This window comes from Pleurodeles waltl, chromosome 11 (assembly GCF_031143425.1).
Source record: "Pleurodeles waltl isolate 20211129_DDA chromosome 11, aPleWal1.hap1.20221129, whole genome shotgun sequence".
Lineage (NCBI taxonomy): Eukaryota > Metazoa > Chordata > Amphibia > Caudata > Salamandridae > Pleurodeles > Pleurodeles waltl.
In genome coordinates this window covers 921,120,644-921,133,802 of record NC_090450.1, presented here as the reverse complement: position 1 = coordinate 921,133,802, position 13,159 = coordinate 921,120,644, and the positions used below count along the sequence as shown (strand labels likewise).

The 13,159-nt window shown below is 48.9% G+C and overlaps 1 protein-coding gene across 2 annotated transcripts in view; it reads left to right on the top strand.

Moving 5' to 3' along the window:
* ZCCHC8 (zinc finger CCHC-type containing 8) overlaps positions 1 to 13,159 on the top strand; it is a 233,637-nt gene that overhangs the window by 131,050 nt on the left and 89,428 nt on the right. For both annotated transcript variants that reach the window (XM_069214952.1, XM_069214953.1), the window contains exon 9: positions 6,303 to 6,445. In XM_069214952.1, coding sequence (XP_069071053.1) covers positions 6,303 to 6,445 — 143 coding nt within the window. The remainder of the gene's footprint in view (positions 1 to 6,302; positions 6,446 to 13,159) is intronic.

Sequence of the window (13,159 nt, the reverse complement as noted above, 5' to 3'; positions counted from 1 at the left end):
CCATCCCTCCTGAACCCCCCCCCCCCCCCCCAGCCTCTCCTCCCCCCCCCCCCCCCCCCCTTTCCCAATGGGTTGCTGCCAGAGAGATGCAGCAAAATTAATGATCCGATGAACTTTGTTGGTCAGGGAGCTAGTCTACTGTGTAGGGAAGTGTTCCTTTTGGCAGGATGGACCATTTCACACAGTTTGCATGGGCACCCATGGGTGGCATAATACATGCTGCAGCCCATGGGAGACCCCTGGTGTACCAGTGCGCTGGGTAACTAAGGGACTTACATGGGTGCACAAGTATGTTAATTGTGGGTGTAAAAGTTCACCAGCAACCAAATTTAGAGGAGAAAGCACAGGCACTGGGGGTCCTGATCAGCAGGATCCCAGTTTACTAAAGTCTAAACACATTGACACCAGGCAAAAAGTGGGGTAACTATCAGAGATGCTACTTTCTTACACACTAGCTCAGGTTTTATATGCCCTGGAGACTGGATGGTAGTGTTGGACTTGCAGAACGCTTATCTTCATATCCCCGTCATGCCTACCCTCAGACGTTACTTGTGGTTCATGGTGGGCCACAAGCACTTTCAGTTCACCGTCCTCCCTTTTGACCTTACCTGCACCCCTTGGATGTTTCCAAGGTCATGGAGGTGGTTTTAGTTCATTTGCGCAGGTCAGGAGTTTGTCTTCCCCCTACCTTGACTGGCTGTTGAAGGTTGGCTCAACCCAGGTTGTCATTTCCCACGTCCAGACTGACAGACTTCCAGCATTTGCTGGGGTTCACTATAACCGTGCTGAAGTCACACCTGACTCTCTGACGCTCCCTTTCATTGGAGCTGTTCTGCACACAGTGCAGTTTTGGGCTTATTATCCAGAGTGGTGAGTCCAGGACATTCAGGCTATGATACAGATGTTTCACCCTCTCTTCTGGATTTCGGGTGAGAATGACTGTAAGGAAATGCCTCCTTGGCATGGTTACCCCCTGACTTTTTGCCTTTGCTGATGCTATGTTTTGAATTGAAAGTGTGCTGAGGCCTGCTAACCAGGCCCCAGCACCAGTGTTCTTTCCCTAACCTGTACTTTTGATTCCACAATTGGCACACCTGGCATCCAGATAAGTCCCTTGTATCTGGTACCAAGGGCCCTGATGCCAGGGAAGGTCTCTAAGGGATGCAGCATGTATTATGCCACCCTGGAGACCCCTCACTCAGCACAGACACACTGCTTACCAGCTTGTGTGTGCTAGTGAGAACAAAATGAGTAAGTCGACATGGCACTCCCCTCAGGGTGCCATGCCAGCCTCTCACTGCCTATGCAGTATAGGCAAGACACCCCTCTAGCAGGCCTTACAGCCCTAAGGCAGGGTGCACTATACCATAGGTGAGGGTACCAGTGCATGAGCACTGTGCCCCTACAGTGTCTAAACAAAACCTTAGACATTGTAAGTGCAGGGTAGCCATAAGAGTATATGGTCTGGGAGTCTGTTTTACACGAACTCCACAGCACCATAATGGCTACACTGAAAACTGGGAAGTTTGGTATCGAACTTCTCAGCACAATAAATGCACACTGATGCCAGTGTACATTTTATTGTAAAATACACCACAGAGGGCACCTTAGAGGTGCCCCCTGAAACTTAACCGACTATCTGTGTAGGCTGACTGGTTCCAGCAGCCTGCCACACTAGAGACATGTTGCTGGCCCCATGGGGAGAGTGCCTTTGTCACTCTGAGGCCAGTAACAAAGCCTGCACTGGTTGGAGATGCTAACACCTCCCCCAGGCAGGAGCTGTAACACCTGGCGGTGAGCCTCAAAGGCTCACCCCTTTGTCACAGCACCGCAGGACACTCCAGCTAGTGGAGTTGCCCGCCCCCTCCGGCCCCGGTCCCCACTTTTGGCGGCAAGGCCGGAGAAAATAATGAGAATAACAAGGGAGTCACTGGCCAGTCAGGACAGCCCCTAAGGTGTCCTGAGCTGAGGTGACTCTAACTTTTAGAAATCCTCCATCTTGCAGATGGAGGATTCCCCCAATAGGATTAGGGATGTGACCCCCTCCCCTTGGGAGGAGGCACAAAGAGGGTGTACCCACCCTCCGGGCTAGTAGCCATTGGCTACTAACCCCCCAGACCTAAACACGCCCTTAAATTTAGTATTTAAGGGCTTCCCTGAACCTAAAGAGTTGGATTCCTGCAACTACAAGAAGGACTGCCGAGCTGAAAGACCCCTGCAGAGGAAGACCAGAAGACACCAACTGCCTTGGCCCCAGACTTACCGGCCTGTCTCCTGCCTTCCAAAGAACCTGCTCCAGCGACGCTTTCCAAGGGACCAGCGACCTCTGAATCCTCTGAGGACTGCCCTGCTTCGAAAAAGACAAGAAACTCCCGAGGACAGCGGCACTGCTCCAAAAGAACTGCAACTTTGTTACAAGGAGCAGATTTAAAGACCCCTGCAATTCCCCGCAAGAAGCGTGAGACTTGCAACACTGCACCCGGCGACCCCGACTCGACTGGTGGAGAACAACCAACTCAGGGAGGACCCTCCGGCGACTCTCCGACTGTGAGTAACCAAAGTTGTCCCCCCTGAGCCCCCACAGCGACGCCTGCAGAGGGAATCCCCAGGCTCCCCCTGACTGCGACTGTCTGAACTCCATTTCCCGACGGCTGGAAAAGGCCCTGCACCCGCAGCCCCCAGCCCCTAAAGAAACGGAACTTCTGTGCAGGAGTGACCCCCAGGAGGCCCTCTCCCTTGCCCAGGTGGTGGCTACCCCGAGGAGCCCCCCCCTTGCCTGCCTGCATCGCTGAAGAGACCCCTTGGTCTCCCATTGAAACCTGAAGGAAACCGACGCGTGTCTGCACACTGCACCCGGCCGCCCCCGCGCTGCTGAGGGTGTACTTTCTGTGCTACTTTGTCTCCCCCCCCCCCCCCCCCGGTGCCCTACAAAACCCCCCTGGTCTGCCCTCCGAAGACGCGGGTACTTACCTGCTGGCAGACTGGAACCGGGGCACCCCCTTCTCTCCATTATAGCCTATGTGTTTTGGGCACCTCTTTGACCTTTGCACCTGACCGGCCCTGAGCTGCTGGTGTGATAACTTTGGGGTTGCTCTGAACCCCCAACGGTGGGCTACCTTGGACCAAAAACTGAGAACTGTAAGTGACTTACTTACCTGTGAAAACTAACAATAACTTACCTCCCCCAGGAACTGTGAAAATTGCACTGTGTCCACTTTTAAAACAGCTTATTGTGTTTTATGACAAAAGTATTCATGCTAATGTAATGATTCAAAGTTCCTAGAGTACTTATCTGCAATACCTTCCAAACAAGCTATTACATGTGAAATTTGAACCTGTGGTTCTTAAAATAAACTAAGAAAAGATATTTTTCTATAACAAAACCTATTGGCTGGATTTGTCTCTGAGTGTGTGTACCTCATTTATTGTCTATGTGTATGTACAACAAATGCTTAACACTACTCCTTGGATAAGCCTACTGCTCGACCACACTACCAAAAAATAGATGATTAGTATTATCTCTTTTTACCACTATCTTACCTCTAAGGGGAACCCTTGGACTCTGTGCATGCTATTCCTTACTTTGAAATAGCACATACAGAGCCAACTTCCTACAATGACCCTGAGGCTGCTGGTACTCATGGCCTCCCCCATCCTGCTAGTGACTCATGCCAGATGGCATATGAGGGCTCTGCAGTGGGACCTGAAGTTCCAGTGGCCACGGCATCAGGGGAATCTCTCAGACATGGTCTATATCTCAGAGGTAATTGTGTGAGATTTGCAGTGGTGGCGAACAAATCGCGATTGTGCCAGAGGCAGATCCCTCTCCCTTCCCTATCCATATCTGACTAGTGACTAATGCGTCACTCCTGGGATGGGACGGCCACCTGTAAGTGGTGGAGATCAGGGGAGTGTGGTCTTCGGCAGAGTCCAGAGTCCCACCTCATCCTGTTGGAGCTCCGGGCTAACAGAGTGGCATTGAAAGCATTTCTTCTCTCTCTCAAATAGAAGGTAGTGCATGTGTTTACAGATGCCTCCGCTATGTGGTACTGCAGCAAGCAGGGCGTAGCGGGGTTGTGGACCCTTTGTCAAGAGGCTCTGTGCCTCTGGTCATGGCTGGAACTTCGGGGCATTTCCCTGATGGTTCGACACCTGGTGGGCTCTCTTGACGTCAGAGCGAACAAAGTCAGCCGACAAAACAAAGTCAATCACAAATTGCATCTCCATTCGGAGGTAGTTCATGTTCTCTGTCAGCGGTGGGGAGAGCCTTGGTTAGATCTGTTTACCTCCGTAGAGAACGCAGAGCGTCAGCCGTATTGCATGTTGGAGTTGCCAAGGCGGTAATCACTCAGCAGCGCTTTTCTTCTTGAGTGGAATTCAGGCCTCCTGTACACCCTTCCGCCCAGAGTTCTCAAGATCCTGGCCAACCGGGCCAAAGTAACACTAGTGGCTTCAGACTAGGCACAAAGAGTCTGGTATCCTGAGCTATTGAGCATTACCATCGATCCTCTAATCAGACTGCCTCTTCAGGAGGATCTCCTATCGCAGCAGAAGAGGAGGTTTCTTCACCTGAACCTGTCCAGACTCGGCCTTCTTGTGTGGGGATTGAGCAGAGGTAGTTGACAGCTTTTGACCTTCCGCCCGAAGTCTGTAACGTTACCTTGGCATCCAGGTGTCCCTCCACCAAAACGGTATACACCTGTCTTTGGAAGAAATTTGCGGCATGGTGTACAGACAAGTCTGTTGATACCCTCTCTGCCCCTCTTTCTGAGGTTCCCTTGTTTATATTTTCATTGGCCCAGCAGGACTTTGCTTTGGGCACTCTCAAAAGTTATTTGTATGCAATCTTTACTTTCTTACAGCTGCCTAAACAGCCTTCTTCTTTCAAAACTCCAAATGTAAATAAGTTCCTTAAAGGCCTTATTTACTTTTCCTTCTTTCTCCACTCATTATGGACCAATAGGATTTGAATTTAGTTTTGATATTTCTGATGTGCGCTCCTTTCGAACCTCTGCACACTTGTTCTCTCAGGCTTCTCCCTCTGAAGACAGCCTTCCTTGTGGCCATTACATCTTCCTGCAGGGTGAGTGAGCTGCAGGCATTGTCATCTAAGCCACCCTACCTCTCCATATATCCTGACACAGAGGTGCTTTGCACATGGACCTCCTTTCTTCCAAAAGTGGTTACGCCCTTCCATGTAGGACAATCCATCACTTTTCCTAGTTGAACGCACACCCACATCCTTCTAAGGAAGAGGAGAGGCTCCAGCGCCTGGACACAGAGCATTGGCATTCTACCTTGATTGTAATAGAGTTCCGTGTGGATGATCAATTTTTTGCCAGTTATGTGGGTGCGAAGAAAGGTCGGGCACTGCACAAGCGGACCATCTCCCGATGGGTTGTACTCTGTATTAAAATCTGCTACGCACTGGCCAAGAAGCAACCACCTGAAGGTTTGTGTGCCCATTCTACGAGGGCAGCAGCTGTGACCACTGCTTAAGTACGGAAAGTTCCAGTCCTTGATATGTCGGGCTGCAAAGTGGCCATCCTTGCACATGTTCACCAAACACTACTGCCTGGACACTCTGGTCCGTAGGTATCAGTACTTTACTCACTCGGTTTTGCAGGACTTTCTAATTTGATCTTGGTTTGCAGACCCACCTCTAGGAATGGTATTGCTTGGGTAGCTAGTCAAAAGGTGAGGAATCTGCAACTAGCAGTTTCTATCGGATGAACAACTTACTTATCTTCGGTAACTGGTAGAGACCTATTCTAGTTGCCGATTCCTTACCAACCCAGCCATCCTCCCTTGCTCTGTCAAATGATTTCTAGGATGAGGGACTCCCTTTCAGGGCTTTGGTGTTGACACGCCATTGAACTGTGTTCATGACTGCACTTTTGGCGTGGGAAGTTGTGAAAAGAAACAGATGTCCGCACGCCGGGGTGGCGCCTATATAGGACCTGTGACAACATATCTGAAGGGCACAACACTGACGGATGCAGAGCTGATCGACACAAGCTAACGGAAAGCAGGGGTACTGCTCAAGAAAAGTCACAGGATCCATCCTTACTCCTGGGGAAATTCAAAAGGTAAGGAATCTGCAACTAATATGTCTGTACCAGATAAGGCGTTACCAAAGGTAAAAAGCTCCTTCTTTAATGTTAGAAATGACCCAGGTCTTTCAGCCGCAAGTCTCTTGATTCATATGTTACCTGTTTTGATTGCATGTGTCTTGCTTTTACTACTCTTTGGCATCTTGTCCCATGGCTGCTAATTTGCACTACAATTGGTTTGTCTTTAAGCCACGTGATAGTGCTTCTATTAGTGCGAAACGGAAGGCATTTATGGATGCATGTGGTGAAGCCGGTAATCAGAACCATCAGCAACGCTATCATGCAGAGGAACTAGAGGAGCGGTTTGCAAGGTTCAAACCAGGAGTAATTAGGTATTGTGAAATATTTTCTGTCTATAGTGTGTTGTCTTATTTAGGGCAACTAACGTGATCTTCAGATGTGCTCGTGTAACAGATGTATCTATGGTGATATTAGTCTTGCCTTTTTAGTCTCTTATAATTGACATGCTTTACGTTGTCCTGTCATCTAGAGTTTTTAAATGCAAAATTCTCAAGGTTTTTTATTTTTTTTATTTTATGGACACCAAACTAGCATTCGATGAGTACTTCGTACCACATATTCCTCAACTTAAACCAGTTCCAGCCTGGAGATAGTCTTATCAGTGCTCTTGTAGGTGGCGTTGTGCAGCTTCACTGTAAATCCTTGATGCCCTGGAAGTCAGAGTGGAAACGCCTATAAGCGCCACTCCTTTGCACTGATGTCTGTTCCTGTCTTTCTACACCCTTCGATGTGGATCCAGAGCTCCGCTTCCAACTTTATTGGTGTTTTGATGAATTAAACAAATTCTGCAATAGTGAACTAGGGCAGTGGTTACCAAACTTTCAGGACCCGCAACCCAATTTTTAGAATTACCTACTTTGACAACCCCCCCACCTAGCTTTATTGTTATGTTATGGAAAATTGTAGGTTGCAGCTTATTCGTGAGGGTATCTGGGCTCCAGAGTAGGAGTGTAGGTCTGGAGATGTTCCAAGTTGACCGTCCAGGTCTTGAGCATCTTGCTGAAGTTGAGTGGAGTGGTGGTCCACATATGTAAAGGGAGTTTGTTCCAGTTTTTCACTGCAATTAAGGTAAAAGGCATGTCATGTCGTGCTTCTTCCGATGCAGACTATTTGTTTGAGGCAGAGCGGAGCATAGGTGTCTGGAAGGTTGATGAAGTTGGAGTGGGTTGTTGAGGTAGGCTGGTTCTGTGTTGTGGAGAGCTTTGTAGGTGCGGGTGACGAGCATGAATGGATGAATGAATGGTGGCGTTTAGGATGGTTTGCCATTTTTGAATTCAGTGGCTGGAGACGCTGACATTTAGTGCATTGTTGTAGTAGATTCTGCTGCTGATGAGGGCTTGGATAATGTGCTACTGATGTACGTAGGGAGCCATTTGAAGATTTTGCAAAGCATTTTGAGGATGTGGCAACAGGATGCTGTCAGTGTTGAATTGTTTGTTCAAGAGCTTGTTGTCAAGGAGGATCCCAAGGTACCTGGCATGGTCTGTGGGGTTGGGCATAGGACCCAAGTTGGTTGACCAACACGAGTCGTCACATGGGGGAGTTCTTATTTCCAAAGTTCAAGACCGCAGTTTCATCCTTGTTGAGTTTGACAGTTCTCTTGCATCCATTGTACTACGTTGGTCATGCAGGTGGTGAAATTGGTCCTGGTGGTGGCCTTTTTGGCTAGGAGACCATGTTGATGATCTGGGTTCTTATGATGCGGCCCAGAGGTGCCATGTAAACGTTGAACAGTGTTGGGCTGAGGGAGGAGCTTGGGGGTTGCCTCCACAGATTAGCTTTTTGGGTTTGGAGGTGAAAGTGGAGAGTTTGAGAATGCGTTCTGTAGGGAGGAAGTAGGAGATCCAACTGAGGGAGAGTCCTTGGGCTCCGGATTCCTGAAGTCTGGAAAGGAGGCTTCCGTGGGTGACTGTGTTGAACGCTACCGAGAGGTCGAGCAGGATAAGTGCAGCAGTATCTCCTTTGTCTGTGATTAGGTTAATGTAGTCTGTTGCTGCTAGGAGGGCGTTCTCAATACTGTGGTTGCTGCAGAATTCTGATTGGTTGTAGTCTGAGGTGGTGTTCTTTAGGACGGGTGGGAAATGCTTGATAATATCTTTCTCCAGGACTTTTTCTTTTACGGGAAGAAGTAAGACTGACCTATAATTGCTGAGGTCATTGGGATTGGCTGACGGTTTCTTCAGCAGAGTGGTGACCACCTCGTGTTTCCATCTGTCAGGAAAGTATCCACTGAAGATGGATTAGTTGAAGATGGTGGTGAGGTTGGTGCTCATCAGTGTGCTTCCCACGTTGTACATGTGGTGAGGTCAAGAGTCTGAGTGGGATCCTGAGTGAATGGACTGCTAGATTGTGGTGGTGGTCTCTGGTGGGGGAACTCAAGCCCCAGGTGTTGGGGGGAGGTTTGTGTGGTGATGTCCTCAATATTGGTTGGGTTGTGAAGGGACATGAGGCAGGTCATTGTTTTATGTAACTAAAGCATTGTGTGGTAGTGCATTGTCCATTGAAATGATCACTAAATTTGCACACAGTTTTAACGATAAAACTATATTGCACACAAATGATAATGTGTGGAAAACGTTTTTTGTGAATATTTATAATTTGTGCATTACCAAGTAAAATGTCTTGATTTGTTGTGATCCTATTAAAATCTGTTTCCATCACAGTTCAGAATTTAAAACAAAATTACATTTTGCTTTCCTAACTGAATGTGTATAGTTAATTTATGAATATTTACATTTTGTTAGAAACAAATGACAACCCTTCCTTTCACACACCTGTACCCCAGTAAGATTTTTACATAATTCACTTAATGTCCCTTGGAGGGGCAACTTATTTTTACCTCATTAAACTGAGAATAACCATGTATTTGACCTTCAGAATGCCAGTGGGATGCATCATCTGCAACAGAGCTAGATTTGCAGCATGGGCCACCAACTGAAGAAAGTGCCTTTGTTGCAGCTATGTGCCTGAGGGCAGCAGAAGTTCTGGAACTTGTAATTCCCCCACTATTAAGATGAAGACGGATATGTTTACTGAGATTCTTCAAACAGGGCTGGCTACTTCTGAGACATTGCTTCAACCCATACTCTGGCCACTGGGTCAGTTGACCTATGGCTATGCCTCACAAAACGGCTGCTGGTGAACCAGACTTTCTAAACAAACATTCTACAGTGGAAAGTCTGATTTGTTCAGATATCCGCAAGTTAAGGTAATTCCAAATTCCTTTACAGCCATGCCAGAGAATCCTAAAGAATTGATGCCTTCAGAAAGCATGTTTTCATCTGGTAGTTTAGCCATCCAATCTGTTGATATAGATTGTCTTCTAGCAAGGTACACCCATATGTTGTGGGATAAGGTCAGCCAGATCTTGCAGGCTGTCCTGAGGTCCGCTGCTTCTTTTGCTCAAGTGATACATGATGGTCCAGCTGCTGTGAAGTATGTACTCTGAGATTGCCTGAGTGCTACTAATTGCTTTGGTAGAGCTATTGGCATCAGTCTTGTTCTCGGGTGGGAGGCCTGGATGAGATTATCCTGGTTTTAAGGGTATATGTATGTGGCCTTAATGAACATACCCTTTGATGGCTCCAGGCTATTTGGTGAAAAGTCTGTTCTTGCCAATTTCCTCATCAATATAGGAAGTTTAGGGTCTTCTCCAAGGGGTTGGATTACAGACATTGCCAGCTTTCCCAATTTGTACAGCATCCGAACAAGCCCTTTTGAGGCAGAGTGCATGTCAGTGGCTGAAGTTGTTTACAGTAGGAGGGGAAGCAATCCTCCAACTCTTCCTCCTCTGCTACAGTGACTTTAGTTAACCCTCCTAGGACCCTGACTGTCAGTAGGAGGCAGAATATGGCACTTCCTGCCAGCTGAAGATCGTGTCAGACGGGTGGGTCCTACATATTGTTCAAAGGGGCTATTATTCATTTCTTCCCCACCCTGTCTTCCTTTTGACTCCCAGTTTTCCTCCTACACCCAAACAGATTTTGTTGGAGTATTCTACAGTCCTGAGGCAGGAAGTCATTCTTTAGTCATTGAAAGGTGCCGTTGAGCAGGTATCGGACTCTGAGTTGGGAGGGAGATGGTGGCGGGGTGAGGTTCATATGACTTCCTCTTTCCAAAAGACGGGGCTTTTGGTACCATTCTTGGATCTTCTGTCCCTTGAATGCCTTTTAGGGGAAGGACAAGTTCAAAATGCTTAACTTGGTTAATGGCCTTTCTGATGTAGACCCAGTGGACTAGGTAGAGTCCCAGGCGATAACAACTACCAGTTCTTTGCTCCCTCTGACAAGATGACTCATCTCTACCAAGTCGATAATTTGTATGAGGTGCTAGAATATGCTGGTGAACTGGACATGTCTCCAGATGCTGATGCTGGCCTGGTCTCTTCTCTTTGGCCTGCCACAGACCAATGGACACCTTTTGCCATGGTGGTGAGGAGGGCAGCAGAGGTCCTTGACTTGCAGCTTCCACAATCCAACGTCTTATCAGAGGTGTTTCAGCCAAGGCACTCCCCTTCAGATCATCTACTTCCCTTCAATGAAGCCCTCATGGATACTCTTCAGATGTTTGCCTGTTCCCACCGCCCAGTTCTTGGCGGCCCAGCTTTTCTCACTCAACACTTGAGAGCCTGGCAGTACAGTCCTTGACTGCCAAACTAACTCCCAGAGCATTCCCCCACTGCCCCTCCAGACCTGAAATCCAAGAGCCTGGACACCTTCGGAAACAAGGTATTCCCCTCCACCAGTCTAGCATTGTGGTCCATGAAGATAGCATGCCTCTTGGACTGATATTCCCACACTTTTTGGGACATGGATGCGCAAGAGCTGCTTATGGTCTCGGAAGAGGCATGATCCATACTGAACCAGGCCATTATCGATGGCAGGGATGCACTAAAGTTGTCCATCTGGTGTAGGTTAGTCACCACTGGTTCACTAGGCAGGGATATTGCCTCCATGGTAGCACTACACCCACTATAACTGGCTCTGATCAACTGGCTTTTTGGTGGATTCCTAATCAGCTCTGATGGGCATACCCTCCGATGCCTTTCGCCAGTTGGATGAGAATGTCGAATCAGCACTTGAGCGGTTTAGGACAGATTAACTACTGCTAGATCTTTGGGTGCTTTCCTGGCATTGCGCCAGCTGCACTCCTCCTTTTGCTCCTTCTGTGTCTATACTAAGGATTCCCTGTTGCGTCTACATTTCCAGCTATAACCCCAAGGTCACCAGGCCTCCCATCCTTTTTGTTGCGTTGAACGCAGCTCTCACTGAGGATGTGGGAACCTAAGCCAACGTGTTGTCTAGTCTCTAACAACTCCCCCCCCCCCCCCCCCCCCCCTTCCGTCTGCCGCAGCCCCTTAGCCTTTTTAGAATTCCCTGCACAAAGCACAGCTGTAAGGAAATGCCTCCTTGGCATGGTTACCCCCTGACTTTTTGCCTTTGCTGATGCTAAGTTTTGATTTGAAAGTGTGCTGAGGCCTGCTAACCAGGCCCCAGCACCAGTGTTCTTTCCCTAACCTGTACTTTTGTTTTCACAATTGGCACACCCTGGCATCCAGGTAAGTCCCTTCTAACTGGTACCCCTGGTACCAAGGGCGCTGATGCCAGGGAAAGTCTCTAAGGGCTGCAGCATATCTTATGCCACCCTGGGGACCCCTCACTCAGCACAGACACACTGCTTGCCAGCTTGTGTGTGCTGGTGAGGACAAAACAAGTAAGTCGACATGACACTCCCCTCAGAGTGCCATGCCAACCTCACACTGCCTATGCAGTATAGAGAAGTCACCCCTCTAGCAGGCCTTACATCCCTAAGGCAGGGTGCACTATACCATAGGTGAGGGCACCAGTGCATGAGCACTGTGCCCCTACAGTGTCTAAGCAAAACCTTAGACATTGTAAGTGCAGGGTAGCCATAGGAGTATATGGTCTGGGAGTCTGTCAAACACAAACTCCACAGCACCATATTGGCTACGCTGAAAACTGGGAAGTTTGGTATCAAACTTCTCAGCACAATAAAGGCACACTGATGCCAGTGTACATTTTATTGTAGCATACACCCCAGAGGGCACCTTAGAGGTGCCCCCTGAAACCTTAACCAACTACCCGTGTAGGCTGACTGTTTTTAGCAGCCTGCCACACTCTGGACATGTTGCTGGCCACATGGGGAGAGTGCCTTTGTCACTCTGTGGCTAGTAACAAAGCCTGCACTGGGTGGAGATGCTTATCACCTCCCCCTTGCAGGAACTGTAACACCTGGCGGTGAGCCTCAAAGGCTCACCCCCTTTGTTACAGCACCCCAGGGCATTCCAGCTAGTGGAGTTGCCCGCCCCCTCCGGCCACGGCCCCACTTTTGGCGGCAAGGCCGGAGGAGATAATGAGAAAAACAAGGAGGAGTCACTGGCCAGTCAGGACAGCCCCTAAGGCAACCTGAGCTGAGGTGACTCTGACTTTTAGAAATCCTCCATCTTGCAGACGCAGGATTCCCCCAATAGGGATAGGAATGTGACCCCCTCCCCTTGGGAGGAGGCACAAAGAGGGTGTAGCCACCCTCAGGGCTAGTAGCCATTGGCTACTGCCCTCCCAGACCTAAACACACCCCTAAATTCTGTATTTAGGGGCTCCCCTGAACCGAGGAACTCAGATTCCTGCAACCTAAGAAGAAGAGGACTGCTAAGCTGAAAAACCCTGCAGAGAAGACGGAGACACCAACTGCTTTGGCCCCAGCTCTACCGGCCTGTCTCCCTACTTCTAAAGACACTGCTCCAGCGACCCTCTCCCCAGGGACCAGCGACCTCTGAATCCTCAGAGGACTGCCCTGCTCTAGAAGGAACAAGAAACTCCCGAGGACAGCGGCTCTGTTCATCCAAGACTGCAACTTTGTTTCAAAGGAGCAACTTTAAAACAACTGCGTTTCCCGCCGGAAGCGTGAGACTTACTACTCTGCACCCGACGCCCCCGGTTCGACTTGTGGAGAAACAACACTTCAGGGAGGACTCCCCGGCGACTAAGAGACCGTGAGTAGCCAGA